Source organism: Rattus norvegicus, chromosome 16 (assembly GCF_021556685.1).
Source record: "Rattus norvegicus strain SHRSP/BbbUtx chromosome 16, alternate assembly SHRSP_T2T, whole genome shotgun sequence".
NCBI lineage: Eukaryota > Metazoa > Chordata > Mammalia > Rodentia > Muridae > Rattus > Rattus norvegicus.
This window is the reverse complement of record NC_141549.1, coordinates 54,534,158-54,556,237: the sequence shown is the minus strand read 5'-3', so window position 1 is coordinate 54,556,237 and position 22,080 is coordinate 54,534,158. Positions and strand designations below refer to the sequence as shown.

General features: G+C 41.0%; 2 protein-coding genes and 1 long non-coding RNA gene across 54 annotated transcripts in view; 1 reads left to right on the top strand and 2 right to left on the bottom strand.

Moving 5' to 3' along the window:
* Sorbs2 (sorbin and SH3 domain containing 2) overlaps positions 1-14,722 on the top strand; it is a 190,917-nt gene extending 176,195 nt beyond the window's left edge. For 34 of the 51 annotated variants that reach the window (XM_087587379.1, XM_087587352.1, XM_087587375.1 and 31 more), the window contains 3 exons: positions 6,687-6,736; positions 10,619-10,725; positions 12,583-14,722. In XM_087587379.1, coding sequence (XP_087443505.1) covers positions 6,687-6,736; positions 10,619-10,725; positions 12,583-12,644 — 219 coding nt within the window. In that variant the 3' untranslated portion in view covers positions 12,645-14,722. 51 annotated transcript variants of the gene reach the window in all.
* The window catches only part of Erich1 (glutamate-rich 1), a gene marked incomplete at its 5' end in the record, with an annotated part of 52,793,804 nt that overhangs the window by 29,108,126 nt on the left and 23,663,598 nt on the right, over positions 1-22,080 (bottom strand).
* On the bottom strand, positions 9,394-20,645 carry LOC120097373 (uncharacterized). Of its 3 annotated transcripts, none has more exons than XR_015640379.1 (4): positions 20,355-20,645; positions 19,350-19,462; positions 15,040-15,198; positions 9,394-11,698 (listed from the first exon to the last, which is right to left on the bottom strand). It is a non-coding gene; the product is annotated as an uncharacterized LOC120097373 (long non-coding RNA). The 3 variants fall into 3 exon arrangements; XR_015640378.1 differs by having other exon boundaries at positions 19,350-19,459; XR_015640377.1 differs by having other exon boundaries at positions 10,721-11,698; positions 15,040-15,176; positions 19,350-19,526.

Below are 22,080 nucleotides of genomic sequence, written 5' to 3'. Positions count from 1 at the left end.
GCTGGGGACCGAACCCAGGGCCTTGCGCTTGCTAGGCAAGCGCTCTACCACTGAGCTAAATCCCCAACCCCTTGAAAACAGCTTTAATAAGTATATGAAATTACTAATTTCAGGAAAACAAACTTTTGTCTCTGGTATTTTACCTCACGTTTGGGAACAAATGTTGAACATTAATTCCCCATTGAGTTTTCTAAACCACATAAGTCTATTTTATACTCAGAAGAAGAATAAGAAACTTCTAAGACTAAACACATTTGTGTTTGTAAATATAAAAACAAAATGAGACAGTCCCAGATACCATATTCATTAAAAGGAAAGAAAGCACTGAAACAAGAGAAAAATAATATTTAGTAGTCATAGGACAGTATGCTTAGGTATACTGTTCATTATAGTAACATTTTTGTTAACCCATATCAGCCATTCTTTAACTCACATGAATGAGGGAGAGGAAAAGAGAGGGAGAGAAGAAGAATGGAGGAGAGAGAGAGAGAGAGAGAGCATCCCATGATAGCATGGTAGACATCAGACCTGTGCAGTCTCAAAACTTGCTGTTTCCTCTTTTAGAAAATGTCACGTGAGCACACGCAGCTAGGTACGAGGAAGGGTAGGAATAGTAGTCTACCCTCAATGACCATGTGCTTGAGTGGAGACAAAACCAGGACTGGTTATGGAGAGCATCCAATACCCTCTTCTATAAGCCTTAGACATGCGTGACAAGCATGTATCATCCTGAGATGATAAGCATGTATCAAGCATGTATCAACATGATACATGATACAAGCATGTATCAACCTGTCGCGATCAGGAAATTTAGCCTAACCTAGAGCTGCAATCCTTACCTCAAAAGTTAGTCTTACTGAAGTTCTCTTAATTCTCTAGTCAAATTCCAGGTCCCGCATTGCTAGCTGGCTGCCACAGAAAGAAAAACTAAAGCAAACTCATGTCAAGATTTGCTTATTCACTGTCACAGCGAAGATTCTTTTTTTTTTCTTTTTTCTTTTTCTTTTTTTCTTTTTTTTTCCGGAGCTGGGGACTGAACCCAGGGCCTTGCGCTTCCTAGGCAAGCGCTCTACCACTGAGCTAAATCCCCAGCCCCCACAGCGAAGATTCTTCTTTGAAAGATTGCCAAAGAAGCTGTAGTCAGGCAATACTCGGTATTTGATTACATTTCACTATCTCTCACTCTACCCGCCCCCCTACCAAAACAATTCATTTTCCTTTTAGGAGCATTGTTAGAATATTTGTCTTTAAAAACACTAATGCTTTTCATAAAGCTTCATAAGCATCAAGCCAAATTTTCTCTTGTCTCACCTTGTTTATTACCGCCTACCATTTGGTTAAACACAAAGAAAACTGGCAGGTTAAAGGGTGCTCTGGATGCAGTTGTTAAGCCTCTCCTAGGATGGAGGTGACATTCCGATGCGTGCTCTAAGCCACACGCATTACATCCAAACACTTTCTCCTACCAGCTTCGCTCTCCACACGTTTTCTTCACTGGGAGTCCCCCTACCGTAGGAGCAGCTGATCCCGGAGGGTAAAAGCTGCACAGAGCAGATGGAGAAGCTGCTTGTCGACTGTTCACCCTCCCTGGTCAGCTAGTATTTAAGCATGGCATGGTGTGTGTGCTCGTGGAAAACCGGAAACCAAGAAGGTTCCTCCTGAAGGCCACGGAATGAAGCCGAGAACTAATCCACTTCTTATGGCTTTTCTAGGCTGACTTAAAAGGCAAGACATCTGTCCTGGGCAAGCCGCCTCGGAGCCCAGTGATGTCTAAGAGGTCCTGCAGCTCTCCTGTCAGCTCTTCCCACAGGGTAGGGTCGGACATCCCCTACCTGCTGCAGTCACCCTGGCCACCTTGGCTCTTCCTTAGGTGACTTTGCTGTGATCGGGCAGTAAAGTGCGTTTGAGGAGTCCCTTGAGATGAAATGACCAGAGGCTGAGGAACTAGGAAGTCAGGTCTGAATGGGTCATGCATTCAATTTCTCAAATCCAAAAGGGCACCTCAAACACTCCACCCCACAAATAAGAGCGCAGTGTGCATTGTCCTCTACATCTATCTCCCTGCTATATTCAATTGTTATTTTCCAGTCACTGTTTTTAGCGCAAAGAACTAAACTGTGGCCAGTCAATACTAAGCTCACCTGATGTTAACTCTAGTATCTCTTGGTTTCTGTGGATTTATTTTAAACTGTGAGCCATTTCAAAATATTCCATTGCTCAGGAGATAAATGCCACCCTCTTTCCACGTTGCTCCCTGGGATGCTGCTCTCTGGGGTCTGTGTGCTCCCAATTCTCTCACAGCTTTGAGGTCAGTTGCTTCTCCTTTAACTACGCAGTTCTGTAACATCTGCAGAACTTGGAAGGATTCTAAATGGCTCCCTGAGCTCTGGGGAATGCAGCCAAGGAATGTGGGGGTTTGCATCTGCGCAGACCCCAGGGTTCCTTTCACCATATCTGGGTTAATGGGCCCTGATATAGCTTTGGCTAGCCTGCCATACAGTTCTGAATTTCAAGGTCTCGGGGCTTAATTTTTAGTGTTCCCATTCTGTTTCATAAGTACAAGCAGCGTTTCATACGCAAGGCATTTTGTGCCTTTTGATTTGCATAGTCAGACCTGCTCTTATCGCTGAAGCAGACTCCTATTGCCATAGGGAAGAAGGGCATGTCAGTTTGTAGAGACAAGTCTCTACTGAATGGCCTTCCAGAGCTGGTGGGAGGGGAGAAGAGAGAGAACAGACTGAGGGACAGAGAGTAAGTTAATCTTATAAAACTTAGTGGAACTCATCCATAATTCCCCATGGGTTAGCAAGATGACATGCTTTGAGTCACCTTGAGGATGTTTTTCCTTGTCTGTGTTTCATTTTGTAAGTTTGTATATTACTTAAATGTTTGCGGACTAGAAGATTCTCATGTATTTTGATTTGTGCAGAGTTGTGTGTAACATTCATCATCTAAGAGGGAAAAGAGGCCAGCAAGTGGTATTGTTAGTGAGCAGAGTCCCAGCCTGTTATTTTCTGGCTGATAAGCACTAGACCTAGCATTTGTTGAGAAGGAATGACTTGGAACCCAAGAGCTACTTGCAATGCTTGCTAAGATGCTTTCCACAATTGTTTGTAAAGTGGCAGCACATACCTTTTAAAGAACCATCTACCCAATAGCTGATCCTCCTGAGATAGCTTGAGAGAAAGCTTGGCTTTCAAACTTCCAGTTACAGTAGCGTAAGTTGTCTACTGACCCCAGATTCTAGGATAAGCTTCAAAGAAACTTCATAATTGTTTACAATTGATACTTTATATTAATCTTTATAATTGATCCTGGCTTTGTGCAATACCATGTGTTCAAAGCTTGCCTCTTTTATACCCATTTTTAAACCCTTTTTAAAAAGAAAAACTCAAAGAATATAATATGTCCTTATGAAAATCTCTTGATGAAGCCATTGCCTTCATACAGTTAATCCCCATGGTAACACTGAAGAGAGAAGACAGCAGTTAAATATTTAGGCTGCCACAACACTAGCGTAATACATCATGGGTTTTCAAAGCTTTGCTGAACTCCTAAAAGCACACAGAGAGAATATGACCGTAGCGCCATTGCTGCTCCAAATGTCTTACATGGTAATGGTAACCTGTTGACTTAAACGCTGCTTTCTTGGGCTCACAGCTTGCATTAGCCTCTCCAAGTGTTATTAGTGTATGTTTTTCCATATCAACCTCGGCACTGCTGGGATATTATGCATAACAGAAAACATCTGAGCAGTTAAAAAAGAAGTCAAGGCAGGCCTTCAACACTGCTGACTGACAAGTCATTTCTTCTCGAGGATGGAGTCTTCAGAAAAGGAAAAACATGATCATTGTCTACTTCAGATTACCTTGTAGGCTTCAGAATATCCTTTCACAATTAATCTAGGCTGAAGGAATTTAACCCCTGTTAACAAAAGGCAAAAACAGCTTAAACGTGTCACTACCGCCACTCACCATCGGGTGGCGATGGGGTGCGCACACAGTAGCAAAGAGTGTTTGGAAGCACTCTGAATAACCCACAGGAAACACAGCACAGATGCTGGGTTTAACCTAATCAGTCCTTCTAGTCCGTCATAATACTTCATTCAACAAAGGGCCAATCAAAATTGTCCTTCCGTCTCTTCTTGTCATTTAGTAAAGGACAAAATGTCTGGTGAATGATCCAATGCCTTCAGATTTAGGGGAAGGTTTAACTAACATGCACAGTGAGGTTGAATTCTTACCGCTGAGGGTTTCACATGACAAGATATGTAATAATTAGCTGATTCTCTGACTATACAGCATGTAAGGTTAAGGAGGGGAATCTGTACATAGCAAGAGAAAACCATGAGGTGAATTATCTACTCCTCTATGGGCTCCATGCAGAGGCACGATACTTCTTCATCTTGTCTCACTGGTTTTAGGATGAGGTATCCAAGCTGCATGTCCAAGGTTGGTCGCAGACAGTGCCCCACACAGAACAAATGCACATCCATAAGTGACTGTCAGCCACGATCCCTCTAGAAGCCCAGGACTCATAGGCTCTTATTAACTCTAATGCTGGACTACACAGCTTGCCTTAGAAACAGACCAGCAGTTATTAGTTCATCTGCAGACGATTCCTACCAAAGCAAGGCTTTGAATGTCACAAAAGTCACAATTGAATGAGATAGGGCAAATCTTTTTTAATAAAGGTAACATTGTATTATAGCCTGGGGGTGCTAATACTATAAGGAAGACTCATGATTTGGGAAGAAAGAGGAGGAGTGAGGCTTGGAGGATGGGAGGCAAGGGGAAAGACACTTTGAAAGATGATTAAAAGACAGGAGACAGCTGGCTCACACACCCAGGAACTGAGTGAGCCCCACACTCAGAGCAATAGCCTAGCTCTCCTAACTGTCAAAGAGACACTTTATTTACCTAATTTAGGAGGCTGGAGAATCAAAAGTACTGAGCCAGTAAGAGTCTAATGATAATCTAAATAACGGACGACCACCTTTAAATGTGCGTGGCTTTACATTAACTAACAGGTTGATTTAGCTGTTAAAAAGAAATTAAAAATGAACTGGAAATGTAACATGGACATTATAGGTGTCTTACACTCGTTTCTTCATATATTACACAAATTAATGATTTTTTAATTAAAAATCTCAAAAATGTCTAGAGGATGTTTTGTCACAGTTTTTTTTAGACAGGCACTCCCTGTGTAGCCCTTGTAGGCTGGCCTTGAACTCACTGAGATCTGCCTGCCTCTGCCTCTAGAGTGCTGAGATTAAAGGACTGCAGCACCATACACAGCTCAGTCTTCATTATCCCTGAAATTAATATAATTTATACTTTCAATATTTTATATTTAATAACATCATTTTTATAAGCTTAAATATTGTCTTATAGGAGTAAAGCATCTATGAGGCTGGTAATTCCTATGCATTCTTCAGTTTTAAATGTATGTATTCCATGCAAAGATATTGAAAAGAAATACATGAATACCACTTAAAAATGCTCCCAATTAGTAACTTTAAAGCAGCGAAAATACTTAATTTGCATTAAATAAACAATGTGGGTTGAGAAATTCATACTGACTGCAACCTCAGGGCTCTCTATCCACTCCTGGACCAGAGGGTGCTATGGACAGTCTCAGGGGAAATCTGTCTAGCTTACAATGATCAGTAATAATGAGGTGTATCCAAGCACTGGATCTGATATCTGAAGGCGTGGCCCTAAAGACTGATTCTGCTATTATCAGATTCTTTCACCTCAGCAGGGAGCTGTCCTTTAGCAGAAAAAATATCTGAAATGTGAGTGGGTCGAATGTACCTCCCTAAAATGTAGCCTACGGACGATTGATGCAAATTACCCTGAGCTCCCATATTCAGCAAACACGTTAAATTTCCTTCTCTGAAGTATTTGTGTGGTTATGCAGAATGCCAAGGCTTGTCATTTCCAATATTATAAGTATCTATTACAGATACTGGTCTTGATGCTTAGTTTAAAAAGAAAGGAAACTCTTTTGAGAGTTCAGTGCACTGGGGATTCCTACCAATATTTCTCTTACAAGGTAAAGCATTACATGTTACCCGGGTCTTGTCCGTTTGCACTCTTCTTAAAGTTCTCTGTGCTCCCTTTGGAAAAGCTGCATGTGCTTTCCTGCTCCAGCCCTCACCCGGTTGAGAGCAGAGAATTTAAACTTGAATCCAGCATGGGATGTCTGCCTATTGACATTTTCACCTGTACCGTACGTGGCAATGTCATCTGTGAAGGAAAGGCTCGGAGCGAATGTGGTTCTTGCTAGACGTGGCTTCCTTCTGCTTGTCTGAGAAAGCGTTGCAGAATGAGGTTGAATGGTGTCCAGCCTCCCCGCTCCTGTGGTTTTGTTCTTGTTCTTGCCATATTCCTGACCTTGGAAAAATCAATGGGACTAAACGTCAACTCTCCCCCAAAGCTTGAAGAGACCTGATTGTGTTCAAAAGTTTGAACCTTGGGTATTTTGATTTAAAACACGCTTCAAAATACTTGAATTCCTGAGCTTACAGAAACCCTTTATTTGGTGGAGTTTTTTTCTTCCTCTTGGTTTTTTACAACAGGAAATATTAAATGTCAAGAAAAAAGTACTATGCTATTACCCAAATTACCTTTTTAATGATACCAGTTCAAACGCTGATGACATTGAAAATCATTTCATTTCAGCCACAGCGTCCTGTGTTCTCTCACGAAAACATTCAAGGTGGAGGAGAACCGTAAGTATTCTTCTTATCTTGTACATGCTAGACTAACCTGACCCACAAGATGGCCAATATGTGTACCGAATAGATACAGAGAACAGTAGGACTTTGTAAGTGAAAGGGATGGAATGCCAAACTTGGGATCCCCAGTATAAGAAATCACATTGTTCTGACTTATCAATGAGATCAGACATTACAGCTTAAAGGAAAACAGAAGGGCTGGAGAGATGGCTCAGTAGTTAAGAGAACTGGCTGCTCTTCCAGAGGACCTAGGTTCAATTCTCAGCATCCACATGGTGGCTCACAACCATCTGTAACTCCAGTTCCAGGGAATCCAATACCCTTTCCTAGCCTCCATGGGTACCAGGCACTCACCTGGGGCAGATACAAACATGAAAGCAAAATACTTATACACATAAAATTAAAATATAAATAATAGGAGAAAACAGAAACAATTTATGCACTGAGAAAATCTTCCAATGTTTTACTGACTCCCACACATTTTCAAATCTGCCTTTTCCTCTGCTGGCTGTGTAACTGGTAACCACAACTTTGTTTTTCCACTTATTTGAATACTTCAGAAGTATACTTAAGGTATACTTTAGTAGTATACTTCCAAAATTATAACACATGCTTTTAAATGTCTTTTGAAAAGTAGCACTATTAAAGCATCGCTGTTCAAATGTGTGATACAATTTCCTCCACCACAGCAAAAATGTGCATTTTTAAATGGTCCATCCAAATCTCCTCTCCTTTCTAACCCATACATTAAATCCACCAGCAAGTATCACCCATTGTCTTTAAAAGTCTGGTTTGTCTTTCTATGGCCCAGTTTACAGTAGTTACTCAGATAAATAAACAAGAGGACACTTCTCTTCCTACTGACTCCTGACTATGTTGAGTCAAAAAGAAACCTCTAGAAGCCACAGCCCTAGTCCTCAGCCTTGCCCCTTACACCTCAGCTTTCTCTGCTAAAGATGACTCTTTGTGGGCAGCCCCTGGTGTGTAACTGGTGTTTTCTGCACCAAAAGACTTAGTTTTTCATGGTTGAAAATGTGCCCTTTGGCCACATTTTGTGAATGTGCCACTATCTTCTGAAAGTGCCTCTCACGCAGTATGGCCAGGAAGGCGTTCTTCAGACGTCCCTACCACAGACTAGGTTAAAAGCAAGGGTCACTGAAAAACTTCACTTAACAGGAAAAATTTAAGAACACTTTGCAAAAATGTTTCTGTTGTTCTTTTAAGAGTGCCAACAATGAGATGATTAAATCACAAAACTACACTCCATTTGTAACATTCTTGGTGCGAAGTAGCTGGTTAGGGTGACCCCATTGCTAGCATGTTCTATTAAACAGCTTTCCAGATGCACGAACAAGTTGTGTTCTGTTGAACTGTGTTGTGTTATATGCAGCTGTGGCCATGTGGCTGTGCTAAAATCACAGAGCCCACAGGTGGAGAAAAATAGACTTTCAAACCTTGCTTTAGCCATTACTCTTTATCAAATTTATGTCCCATTGCAGCCTTAATTGGAGGGATTATGAAATGTATCGCCGATTGCATATCTTTAAAACATATATATTTTCTGAAGCAAAATTAGAAACCTAAGTCATGTTGCTATGGTCCAGTTTAGGGACAGTTAAAGATTCAGATTATAGAGAAATTGACAAATTTATTTTTGAAGCCGTCCTGGCCCGCCCCTCCCCCCACCTCCATCTCAAGGATGATATCTTTCAAAGCAGCACTGTTATTTTAATTGGGTTGCATTTCCCATCATGCAGCACTGAAAGCTAGCAGAGGTAGAAGAACTTCCAGGAAGGTTTGTTTATGTTTCCATAGAAACGTGTGTGTGTGTGTGTGTGTGTGTTTGTGTGTGTGTGTGTGTGTGTGTGTGTGTGTGTGTGTGTGTGTGTGTGTGTGTGTGTGTTGATCTAATTAAACCACTGTGGTTAAACTCTGACAAGCGTATTTGGCTTTCATCATATAAAAACTGAGCTGGGCCTCCAAGCCAGTGCTGGTTTGTTAGTTCTGGGGACCTCAAGAGTTCTCAAGCAGCTGCAGTTTGTAGCTTTAAATAGGCCTGTAAGTGCTTGAGATCGGCCTCAGTAAGGCTAGAGACTAAGAAACTGAAAGAGAGGATCCACTTTCCCAAAGCAACTACAGAATGCATCAATTAACATACCAGCCATGGATGACCTTGTCCCACCTCAAGCTTGAGATTGGACATGGGGCCTTGCTGATAGCCCGATCCCTAAAAACATCCAAAACTCCACCTTTCTATCACCCGAGCAGCCTCAGATGAACGACACAGTGATTTTCCTCTTCTCTAGCTCCAGGCAGGCATCCTAGTGAGGTGGCCCCTCCCAGTCTTATTTGCCACTTCTCCGGTCTGGCTTTGTTTCTATCCTTGACCACAAGCTGAAGCCTCTTTGACAAAAGACCTCAGAAGACTACAAATGGCTCAAAGTATATAAATGGCTAAAATTGCCCACAAGAAGAGAGCATTATTAGCAAAGGAAGAAATCCCTATTATGGCGATTCTAGAACTGGGTGCCAGGCAATGGAAAATGATGGTTTTTAGGGAAAGGCAAAGCCCTTTCCTAGAACTCCCTGGATCTGCATCCCATGACCAGGAGACACGCAAGTGTAGAGTAAGGAGCCAGTGAGACTGTCGCACATTTGTAACACAGTGTTTGAACTCAAGTACTAGGATAGTTTTCTTCTACAAAATATGATTTTCTTTCCAGCCCAATAAAGTAATTAGAAATAAAGCATTCTTATTACAAAAGAATTCAGTCTAGCCTACTTTTTAATGGTGGCCTTAAAATAAATCCACAGTGCCCCAGGGTGTTGTTATTTTCTTTCATTAGCACAATTGTGTGACAGTTATAAAAAGCAATGGAAACAAATTTACCAGTCCTTTGAATTTTCCAATTACACCTGTGATAAGTTACATCATAAAATTTTCCCACCAACTGCATGTCAAATTCTTCCCCACTTTCTTAGCCTCTATAATGTCAGTCTTTGCTTTCCAAGGTTCTAGTCCGTACTAATAGTCACCAAGTTTAATAGTCCTAAACGTGAATGTCAAAGAGATTCAATGTCTCCATCTCTCTCTTAAAGAGTTCAGACAATAAAAACAAAATGGCAGTGTTCTTTCAGTAACTTTCACACACACGATTATTTCAAAGGAGACTTTTTTTAACTCAAGCACAGTTTTTTCCTACCCATACACAGTTTTACAAGTCTATAACCTTCCAGCTGAGCTGGATCTAGGATAGCCATGCATGGAGCCCTATCTATGATTCGAGGGCAAAGGTGAATTTCATCAAGTCTTGGCACCTCAAATCCTGATTCAGATTATAACACTAGTCTGCTTTAAAGGATTTTCTATGAAAACATGAGGTTCCTTTTGTAATAATTCCTACATCGTCACCCACAAAACGTGTGTTTGAAATATTCTGTATGATTCAATTTAGACTCATTTAAGAATTCCCTTTTTACGCCTCCATTGTTTATGGTTATAGCTAGATAAGTCTGCAGTACCTCTTGTTGCTATAGCTACACAATACAAATACCATTGATTTTATATTCTATATCGTTAAGTAGCATCTGAATGATAGATATTCTATGTCTAGACAACTTACATGCAGGTCTGGCCTACAAATATCAAAATGCTTTTGCCTAGTTCATGAATATTGTAACTTTCCTTGAGAATTTTTCATGGTAAGTCTTGAAATGTTTTGAAAGTCATGTGATTCCCATGAGCATCTGAATGTTTCCATTGACTTTACATGTTCAGCAAAGATTTAAGCCATCTTAACCCAGCATGTTGTGCTAACTTCTTCAGTTCCGCCAAGATGTGAAGTAAATTAAACATGCCCATTTGTCCTGTTTAAGGTTTCAGGCTCTGTATAACTATACTCCTAGGAATGAAGATGAGCTGGAACTCAGAGAAAGTGATGTCGTAGATGTCATGGAAAAGTGTGATGACGGATGGTTCGTGGGTACGTGCTCGTTTATTCTCAGACACATTTAGCTGTTTTCCTCATCTATTTGACTTTGCTCATGTGCATGGTCCACTGTGAAAAATGGTCTCTCTTTAAATTCATGCTGTGTTATATCTTCCCGAAGCCCTGCATTTTAATATAGTGTAGCATATAATACCTCTGTTATATGTGATTTTCTGCTAGTCTTGATTCAACCAAACTAAGAATATGTCTTTGAATGGCACCAACAGGCAGTGGCTATGATATCACAACGGCAATAACAAAAGCTCCAAATGTACCCTGGTGAGAAACACCTTGCAGTGTTCAATGGGGGAGAGGCTATCTGATGGGGATCAAGGTGAAAGGAAACCTGACCCGTTTGCTGGTTCTGATGTAGCAAGCCTAAAAGTCTAGGGATCATCCGTCCATCCTCAGCTTTCATTAATAGAAAGGAGAACTACCTCCTTTGCCACATCAAAGGCAAGTTTATAACAGTTACCACCGTAAAGACTGAAAGCTCAGCCTTGAAGCAAGCTTAACATTCCCTACTGCTCAACTGTTCAGTCCCCAGCATAAGGGGACAGGGGAGGAGCAAGGCAGATAATGAAGAGGCAACAACATGAGGCCTTCTATGAAAATATTTGTAGACAAAACTGTATGCCCAAACAAAGGAAAGAGGTGAAGAGGAGAGAAGTGAGAAGGGCTGGAGAGGTGCTCAGCAAGAAAGATGGCCTGGGTTCTATTCTCAGCACCTACGCTGGCTAGTAACTGCCTATAGCGCCAGTTCCAGGGTGACAGACACCTTTTCTGACCTCCGTAAGCACTGGGGAACTGCAGTGCAGAGATGTGCATTCAGACACACAGACACATAAACACTTTGAAAAAAGAAGGAAAGCTTTCTCTAGACTGGTCCAGCAGAGCTGAGAAGCAAGATCAGAGGTCACATGGGCAGGCACGTGGGATAGATTCTACTGTTTGCATTAATCACCATCTAGAAGAAAAGAGAAGTGGTTTACCTACAGGGTTTGCAGGTGTAGTAATCAAACCAAACCAATAAATTCTACAACGTTAATGAGAAATGAAATTTTAGAGGCCCTACCCAATCTACTGTGCTAAAATGCAAAGGAATTTCTTATACAGACTTAATAGAAAGCATCCAAAGAACTTTATCATTTGAAACCAAAGTTGACCATAAAGATACCCATGTGTGCACTTGGTTTTAACTGGCCATGTTCCAAATCATTCTCAAATGGCTGAACTTCATTCCACATGCCCAGACAAGTAGTGGTCAGTCTTGCACATTTTTAAATGTGATTTTTTTTCAATTGCTCAGAATTCTATATTTGGTTAAGAAGTATAACAGTTCATTTTTATTTAGCAAGTGAGGCAGCACTGAGCATGGAAGTTATAACACTTGTGATATTGGCAGCATCCAATGTAGTGGCCCTGTGGTACTGCAGAGTGGCCTAAAGCTCCAGAACCAACCCAGACTCCCTGCTTTATTGGTTGTTGTGTCCCATTCCAGCCTCACAATTATCTCTTACTCCTTGTTTAGTTTCATGGTGAGCCAAGTCCTACCACCCAGATCTTCTGCCCAATTGTTTTTTTAGATTGAGAGGCTGGGTTTGCCCATTTAGCTCAATGTGACAGAAATCTATACTTTATGCTCATGAAAAGATGACTACATCAGGCAAAACAATTAAAGTGCCTGCTTTCTTTTTTATGGTCTTATAGTGAGTTTTATTTATTCCTTCCCAAACTATTTAGAGCTTGCACTCTCAGTGAACCCTTGTCGACAGAAAGTCTTCAAGCTGACATAGGACCTGACATTTCATTGCTGTTACATACCTTTTCATTTATTGCTTCTGTTTTCAGGAACTTCAAGAAGAACCAAATTCTTTGGTACTTTTCCTGGAAACTATGTCAAAAGGCTGTGACTCACCTCACTCCTAATTTATGCCACATTTCAGCCACACATCTGCATTAACCCACCTGAAACATCCCAGGAGGCCTGTTGCTGCCTCGCCTTATGGTTTCCAATAGGCCATTACCATCTCCATCTGCTGCCACCAAATCACCAGCAGAGGGACTGCCGCTGTGAGCCTTAGGGAGGCTGGGAGCCTTAGAGAAAAGTGGCAAAACTTACACCCACATAAATATTCAGTCTCCTGCTTTCTGCCCTGAACTTTGAAATGCCTGTATATGGAATCAGAATGAAAATGATCATACTTTCAAAAAAGTGAAATAATTAAGGAAGAAAGAAAGAGAAAAGAAATAGAGAGACTCTTCAGGAGGCTGTCTGGCCTCATGGCTGAATCTCCACCTCTCTGGAAGGTGTACTGTCCTCAGGAAGCCTGAAGATTGTTTTTTTTCTGAAATGCTATGGTTCCAGTTCTCACTCTCATCTAGGCGGTATATTTTCCTTTCACGAGTTTGCCTAGCGCTCGGGTTTACACTACATGACAACTATACTTCGGCTGTTGTTTGCTTGCACTTATTATTCCTTGTTTCATGCACAGTGATCACAAAATCCAGAGTGCCTAGGGAAGGTTCACTGGTTCCACTGGTTCGAGTGTGATTTTTGTTGACTGCATTATATTTTCACACGGGGAGGGGGGTCTTTCCCCTGCCCACTTTTTTGTGCTTATTAGAAGTGCAAACAGTGAGCAACTGAGAGCTCAGCCACACCACAGGACAAATCGTGTTGTGAATTCGCATTGCTGTTTTGTGTATTAAGGTGTAATCATCAGCTTCATGGACAACAAGCTATTAGTGATTTCTTTACCTGTTAAAACTTACAGGCAGTGCTAGTGAGTTAGGCAGAAAGATGACAGTAATACCAGTAGGTGAGCTTCACTGCGTGCATGCTCACACGTTTGAGATTGTATGAGGACATATAATTCATATGCTATGTTGTACATTTTATGGAAATATAAGAGAATCCCACATTATTTTATAGAGTACTTCAGGAGCATCCTAAGTGTTAAGGCTGGCTTTAGCAAGGATTATGATCAATACAACTATTTTTACTACAATAATTATTTTTCTTCTATGAGACCCAGAATCCTGACTCCACTTGCAGACAGGAATATATATGTTGAGCCTGACTTTTTTTTCTGGTATATGTAAAATACTTCCCAGGAATACATTGGGCACTTTTGGGAATAATGGTTAAATCATTCAGGTTGTGCTTCCTGCCCCCAAAACAGATCTACAAAATGATACCAAACCTGAAAGATTTAACGGATTTACGGTGCCTGCATTCCACACAACCTCACACTTAGCTTTGTATTTCAAATGAATTTGCATAAAACCTGTTCATCTTTAGCACCTTATAGTCAAAACTTTTTATGGCTTTCCTCCCATGGGCAATGCTTGATCTTCCACAACATATAAACTCTGGCATATTTTGTACATATGTTTGTTCCTTTTTGGTTGTACAGACTATTTACTTGTTCAGAAAACATCGAGATCTCCCAATTTGTTCTTTACCCCGCCCTTAAAAGGAATTTAAACTCTTTCAGAAGATCGCCCTTCACCACATCTCCACAGATCACAAGCTAAGGTGAATCTGGAATATATCGTCTGCACAAAATTTTGTGACTCAGAAAGATCTTTGTAACTACTCTGAAATACATATAATAACAATGTTCCAGTTACAGAGGAATATTGTTGGGGCAGGAAGTGAAGAAACATCTTCAAGAAACCCACTTTACTCTCCAGTTCACAACTAGCTTTATATTAGAAAAACTTGGGATTGGAAAGTCAGCCAGCCAGCCGGCCACCTGCAGCCTTGTTGATAAATGAATACTTTTTCACACCATTTATGAAAACAAATCTTCAACTCTGTTGCCTGTTATATTTAAGAAAAATTGCTGTTTCTACTCTCTGTATCTGATTTTAAAAGGAAAAAAATATTCACGCCTGGCTTTCAGGACATTGACTTTGAATTCTTACGAGCAAAGGTCGTTGTGTTTTTCTTGAGTAGATACCTAATAAATTTTGCTTGAGAGTACCTCTGCTTTCCGTTGACATTGATGTAGACTGTGTCTTATTCCAAGGTATTAGTTAAAAACAATTTGAAGCATATTGTCTGTGTTATCTTGACAATGGGGATGGAAAAATGAATGCTGGCATCAACGCAGGGGAGTGTTTTAAAGCCGATCGTCACCAAAGCCCACTTGCTAAATCCTCCTTACTTAAACATTACCCTTCAGCCAAAGCACCACATCTTGAGGGACTGCTGCCTCAAAACTGGCCCTCTTCCAAGAAGCAGATAGTTGCAAACATTGCAAGTTATGAGCAGCTGTCTTGTAACTGTTAAATACTTACCTGAAAGAATTTACCAACTCTCGGTGAATTTCAAAACTCCTGCCACAGAGGGACCATCCTTTTCTGCACCACAAATAGTAAAGGGCTGCCACTTGCACTTGGGTCCTTCTGAATCTCTCAGGCCATTCTTGATCCCTCTGTTTCAACACACATCCAGATCTGTCAAATATTCAGAAACATGGTCCTGTCCTTGCCTATCAGTTCGTACTCAGATCCCACTGCTTCAACAGCCACTCAGGCCTCCTGTAGTCATTCCATTGGATTCTACTAGATCAAGGGCAATGTGGAGGTGTGGTCCCATGTGGAAAGAATACACCCTACAGACCATTTTAGGGTCCTGCTTTGACCTGAGCACTGGTCAGTGCCTTAATCTATAAATCTGAATCTGTCCACCCAGGTCGTTGGTAGGCTAACACAAAAGGGCTCGGATATTTATGTGCCATGTGGTACGACCTGTTTTAGCTTCATCGGCACCATGAACAGGCCCACCCTCTTCTTGCTTGATCAAAAGCAGGGAGAATCTGTTTAAGTGGCCATCTTCTTTCACAACTGTTTACTGCTCCATCTCTCTTTGTAGGTGGCCACTTTGTGTGGCCTGACAATTCCTTCCCACTCTTTTCCAGATTCTGGCCTCAAAGGAGGATATTAGTCAAAGAACCATTTGATTACAAATGAGTACGTCCGCCGACAGCTTCTCACAATCCATTTATTTAAAGAATTAATTATTTCAGCTTCCTCTCCAGATGGTAACTCTTTAAAAACTGTTTACATTAAAAGAAAAGAAGAAGAATTATCTAACGAGACATTCGTTATCGTCTCTAGCTCCACAGGTTCATGGAGAGTCTAAAACTGTAATTTTTTGTGATGAAGTTAGCAATGAAGTCTTATATACATAAACCCAGTCAATATTTTGTCTTCTGTCCTTGCACCTCTGATAAATCATCAGCTCCCTTTTAAAAAACTGTTTATATCTCCGTTATGTTTTAAATCATTTACTCCTTACTCATAAGGACGGTCAGAGCACATGTAGAGGTTGACCTTAGAAATAAAATGTCCTGCTGGGGGGAGGTGATTGTGGAACAAACCCAGTCTGCTACTGGGTATTGGATATCCTACAAGAATGGTTTATACAGAGAACAGCAAGGATTCATTTGATGATGGGAAGCCCTAACTCTGAACCTTAATTCAGTGAAATGTTATTCCCTCAAAAATAATCCCTTCATTTCCATCTTATGCTATGTTAGAAGATATTCTATTAGAAGAAATTTATAAAGCATTTTAGGCTCCGATTCTTAACTTTCATCCATGAAAACTGGAAGAAATGTCTTTTCTCTTTGTAACGTAAGTATGTATGTGGTTCCCTCATTTTTCCATTTTGTCCCACTACACCTGAAGTGTTTACTCTGTCCCTTTAAAGCAAATTGCTTATGAATGTGTCCCCGATGCTACCTATTAGATCTGGAAGGTGACCAGAGAGAAAGGGAAGCTTGGCAGCTGCTACACACCAGGCTGCTGTTCCCTGCACTCCATGTCTTTATCCTCACAGCAGGTCTCAAAGGGATCCCATTCTACAGACAAGGAAACCAGAGCTGCCAGAGGCTGAGGCACTTCTCTGTTGTGTGTGCAGTGTAGCATGTGGTAGAAGTTGGATTTAGGGTCTGATGTGTCACCCAAGCCTGCATGCTGTCACCAAACACGTGATGAGAAAGAGTATGCACCGGATACAGCACTAAATATCTCCCTGATGAAAAAGCTCGCTCAGGTAACCATGTCTGTGAGTCCTGGTTCACTGAGCTCTGGAGGCCATGGCTGGTGAGCCAGCTCAACAGCCAATGGAATTTCAGGGAAGTGTTTGCTATTCGAGCCTCTTGGAGACAGACAAGTCCAACATGCGTGTAGGAACACAGTGTACTCACTGGGAAGCTTTTAAATATACACAGTCCCAGGATATGCTAGCCGTTCTCCACTGGGTGACTCGCTGTATGGCTCAGAGCCTTAGCTCACTGCTAAATTCAGCCTCCCGGGATCTCAGGAAAGTTCTGTCTGAGCTCACACACATACATATATCTTGACCCATAAAACTTGGAGCACAAGACAGAGCTCGGCCTCGCAAATCTTCACCTGTTCCTTTGGGGTTTCTTGTTTCATCCTTCCCCCCTAAAATATGATGGGTGACTCAGGCATCCCTGTGTCTTCTAAAAATAAATGCCATTTCAATCAACTCTCATTACTATTAACACCCTCAGACAGGTGCCAAGTCTTGCACTATATTGCAGAGAGCTCAAGAATAACTCTTGAAAGCATTTTTTTTATTTTTTAAATTTAACATTCATTGTGTATTTGTTGTACCAAAAATAGAAAATAGAAATGGTTAAGATGAGAAAACACTAAAAATTCCGTTTGAGTGTTATACTTTGAAACACAGCCCTCCGGGGTACTTTTATACCTCTGTGTGTGTGTGTGTGTGTGTGTGTGTGTGTGTGTGTGTGTGTGTGTGTGTGATGTGTGTAATGTGTATACATACGTACATGAGTATATACATCTGTGTGCATATATATGCAGAGAAACTGGGGTAATCCTGAACATACTCATTCTACAACTATCGCTAAGCACTAAAGTCAAGTGATGAAATGAACTTAACATTAACAATGCCTATAAAGAAAAGGTCAAGAAGGTGAAGGCCACTTTGACCCAGGATTCGTGACCTACACTCAACTCAAATAAACACCCAAGGCCAAGAACTGCTCAATTATAATCAAATGAAAAACCAATATAATCTGAAGACTTGATCAAGGAAGGGAAGGAAAGATGAGAAGGGAGAAGAAAATACTATTTGCTACCCCCTTCCATGAACTAGGTATCTTCCCAACCAGGTGCTGTATAAAGGAAGACATTAAGTTGAGAAGGGTGGAGACTATAGAGCGGTTGGGTATAAGAGCCAAACAATCCTGGAAGGTAGCAAAGGGCACAAGTTCTGATTCAATAGTACCGTAGCAGATAACAGAAGCATGTCATAGAAAAGTTAGACATGAAAACATTTTCATATTCCTATGTGTTCCCATGGTTTGTCCCACTTGAAAGACTTTGTTCTTCCATTGGGACACTTGGCAAGGTAGGGAGACGTTTGTGATGATCCGGAGTGTGAGAGTTCTTGCCATCTAGTGTGTATATAGACCAAGGAGGCTGATAACTTCCCACAAGGCCAAGGCTGCTTTTAATGTCCAACAATGCTCAGAAAGGCCATTACGACTAGGAATCATCCAGCTAACTCTCTCTACTCTTGAAGCTCCGAAGTTGTGCCCTGGAGTAACTCAGATGTCTAAGGAGATTTGTGTTATAAATCCTAGTGGGCAGGGTTATTTTAATCGAATGAATTCGAGGATAACTGTAATGGTAATGGTTACTACCTTCTGCCCAATGACTGGCAGACCCAGATCCTCTGGCAGAAAGCAGTCATTCTCCCATATTCTGGAAGTGAGGTTGGAATATACTGAGGGAAGAGAAGGTAAGTGAGGAGGTGTGACAGAACAGGAACTAAATGATGCCTGAAGGTAAACGTCCATCTCTGAAGAATGTCTTAGAGGAGGGCGAACGCCAAGATCAAAATGCCAGCAGATTTGACATCTGCGTGGGCACCCTTTCTTAAGGATGGCAATCTCCTTCCTGTGTCTTCTCTTGGAGGAAGAAGGGAACTCTTCCAATCCTATTCCTAATACCTCTGCTCCCATTACCCACTCAACTCCAAAAGGCTCCATTTCCATAGAACATCATAATGGGATTCAGCACAACTCTGATAGTGTACATGGACATTCATACCACACCAAGCTTTACGCGATCAATGCTTCTTCTTTGATAACAATGCCCTCCGTGAGAACCATAGCCTATTCCTAAGTTGTAATTGCATCACTAGGAAAAGACATACTGAGCACGCCAAGGGCTAGGGAGATGACTCGGAGGGTAAATTGCCTGTGGGCCCAAGGAGAAGGACCTGAGCTTAGATCTTTAGCATCCACGAGGCAGCATAGATTTGTGCTGCAAGTTAGGGAGGCAGGTTCCCTAGGAACTCATGTATTATAGCCAATCGGTGGGCTCTGGGCTCCAGGTTCAGTGAGAAATTCTCTAAATAAACAAACAAGCAAGCAGGCAAAAACATGGATGAATCAAAGCAAAGAATGACTAAGGAAGACACCTGAATTTCCACACCCAAGTGCACAAACAGGCATGTGCACAGACACACACATGCATATACACACAAAATTAATTAAAAAGATGGGTGCTGAAGAGACAAAGAGGCATCAGGAAATGGGTACCTTGAGCTCTCCCCATAATGCTTCGGTTTGTTTCATGTTCTCTAGTTGACCCTTTATCCCCTAAAAGCAGACTTTTGATCTCCTTTGCTTCCTCCTGTGTTCTGAATCACCTGCTTACAGAAACAATCTCAAATCAACACCCAGAAAGGCCTCCAGAGGGGGAATATCAGTTCTGGTCTGCAAAGGACAGAGGATGGCACTGAAACACTTGGGTCATCTATGAATGGGCCCATTCATGAATGGGACTTTGAGCACACACACCATGCATATTACATATGAAGCATTAAAATAAAGTGAGATAAAATGCTGCAAGTTATTGCAAATATTATATACAAATATGACACTGGATAATTGTAAAGTAGCTATATTCTTTACCAATGTGAAAATATAGATAAGGTTATAGGTAAAGAAATTGTTAAGATATTTTTGTTCATCCAAGAAAAATTATCTTGGAGAAAATAGCAAAGAATTTTATGTATTTCTCATTTCTGACTGACTAGTTTTTAATCGTCAGGTAAAATCAGTCCCTGGATTAGATGGGCATACTCAGCGTTTGTTTGGAGGGCATCTATGACACACCATCAACCTGCAACACTTATTACCATCACCAATCAAAGACGTTACCCTAGATTTGAAATAACACTGCTGCTTTTTTAACAGATGAACTTTCATTTTAAAAAAAATGGGTTGCCAAGAACAAAATCTCACTGAAACTTGGCATTCACAGCTCTCTGCCTTGAAATTCCTGGCTGAATGCCACCCAAATAAGACACTACTCTTTTTTTTTTTTTTTTGATAATTCCAAAGATAATGCTCATTCTGATAACTCAACATCAATAAATCACATAAAATTCAAAGCAATGACTCATATGAAGAGAAGCACACATAAACACCAGTCTATTCTGATCCTGCTATGTCCTCATAAACCACACTGGGGACATGGAAATTCCTTACTTTATTTTGTAAACAAAAATCCCTCCACTAACTGATCCCATACAAACTTACCTGTTGTTGTTAGGAGCCTACCAGAGTTTCTGATAGCATAAGTTTCCCCTAGAATTACTGGCATTTTCTCCTACACCCTTAGCACAAAAAGTTAGCTGCAGGCACGGAGAACCGAGGTGGGACTGGCAAGGTTATCTTTGCTCAGGAACACACCAGTACTGTTGGGTCAGATTTGTAATTAACTCCCTAAATTATTTTCTCTCTTTCTACCTCTCTTTTCTTTTCCTGCTTACTAGTGGATAATTCTCACAATGCCTATGACTCCTGGCCACCCAACACACATAAAATCTTGCACACATATACTCATGCACACACACTTAAGCCTTTGGTCAGCTGTCACATGATATGACAGAAAGCCTACCAGACATCTGCTCATGAATTCATGGCTATGGCATTTCTTTCCCTGTCAAAGATAAATGGCTAGACAGCTGTATTGACAACCACAGCATACTTCTCGGCCCAGATGATACATCAAGGAGATGACCTATTTTCTAAATGTAATCATGGATAATCCTTCCTACTTCAGGACCCACAGTCTTTCCCTGTAAGACATGTCCTAAAAGCAGCAGGAATCACCACATAAGTTTCCAAATACTAAAATGTCAAAGTTTCCTTATTCATGGCTGTGTGAATACCTCTAATGATGTGTGTAACTTGTTCTGGGATTCAGCATTTAGAAAATTATATTTTAAATTCAATTTTTTTAAAACAGGAAAAATAGGAGTCATTTTCAAACTTGCGCTAGCTTTCTTGTTAACTAGCTAGAGCATCAGTTGGCTTGTATAATGTATAGAATAAAGATATCACACAATGTTCATCTGAGATGTAAATGGGAGAAAATACACAAACTGCTAAACGAATAGTTAGCACCGAAAGGCTAGACCCCTACCCTTTCCTTTTGAACCTCCCATGTTAGCTGTTAGATCCTCCTGGCTCACTGACCATCTTAATCAGCCGGATCCAACAAGAGATTTTTAAACATGATATTGTTGAAAAAGACAACAATTTTTTTTTACAGTAAACCAATCAGTTCTTAAGAAAGACAGAAGATTAAAACAGAATTCAAACTTATAGAAGAAAAACTAAAAAGGCAGTTCAAATATTGTTCTATCAGCCAGTGTCCGACTTTGATGATTGCTCTATAGAGATCTGGTCCATAAGAGACTACAGGAGGGACTGGGGATTTAGCTCAGTGGTAGAGCGCTTACCTAGGAAGCGCAAGGCCATGGGTTCGGTCCCCAGCTCCGAAAAAAAGAACCAAAAAAAAAAAAAAAAGAGAGAGAGACTACAGGAGACTGAGAGGTAATGAAGCCCAGTAACATATCTTATGGAGCCCTGGATCCTGTCCTCATGTGGGCTGTGCCATTGAGATAGTCGTTAGGATAACTCCTGGCATCCTCAGGTTAAGTGAGGAAAATTAAATCAAGCTCTCTCCATTTCTAAACTGTCTGTGAACTCTTTGTTAGAAAAATGGGGAAAAAACACTAGCAGATTAAAAGAAATGTATAACAACTGACTTTAAGGATAGAAACCCTGCATTAGAATTAGTGACCAGAAGGGGATGTGGTGGCAGGTCTATAGGACCAGCACTCACAGAGTGGAATCAAGAATTGGCAAGCTCAAAGCAAGCTTGGCTATACTGTGAATCCTGAGAGAGAGAGAGAGAGAGAGAGAGAGAGAGAGAGAGAGAGAGAGAGAGAGAGGAAAAGAGAAGAGAAGAGAAGAT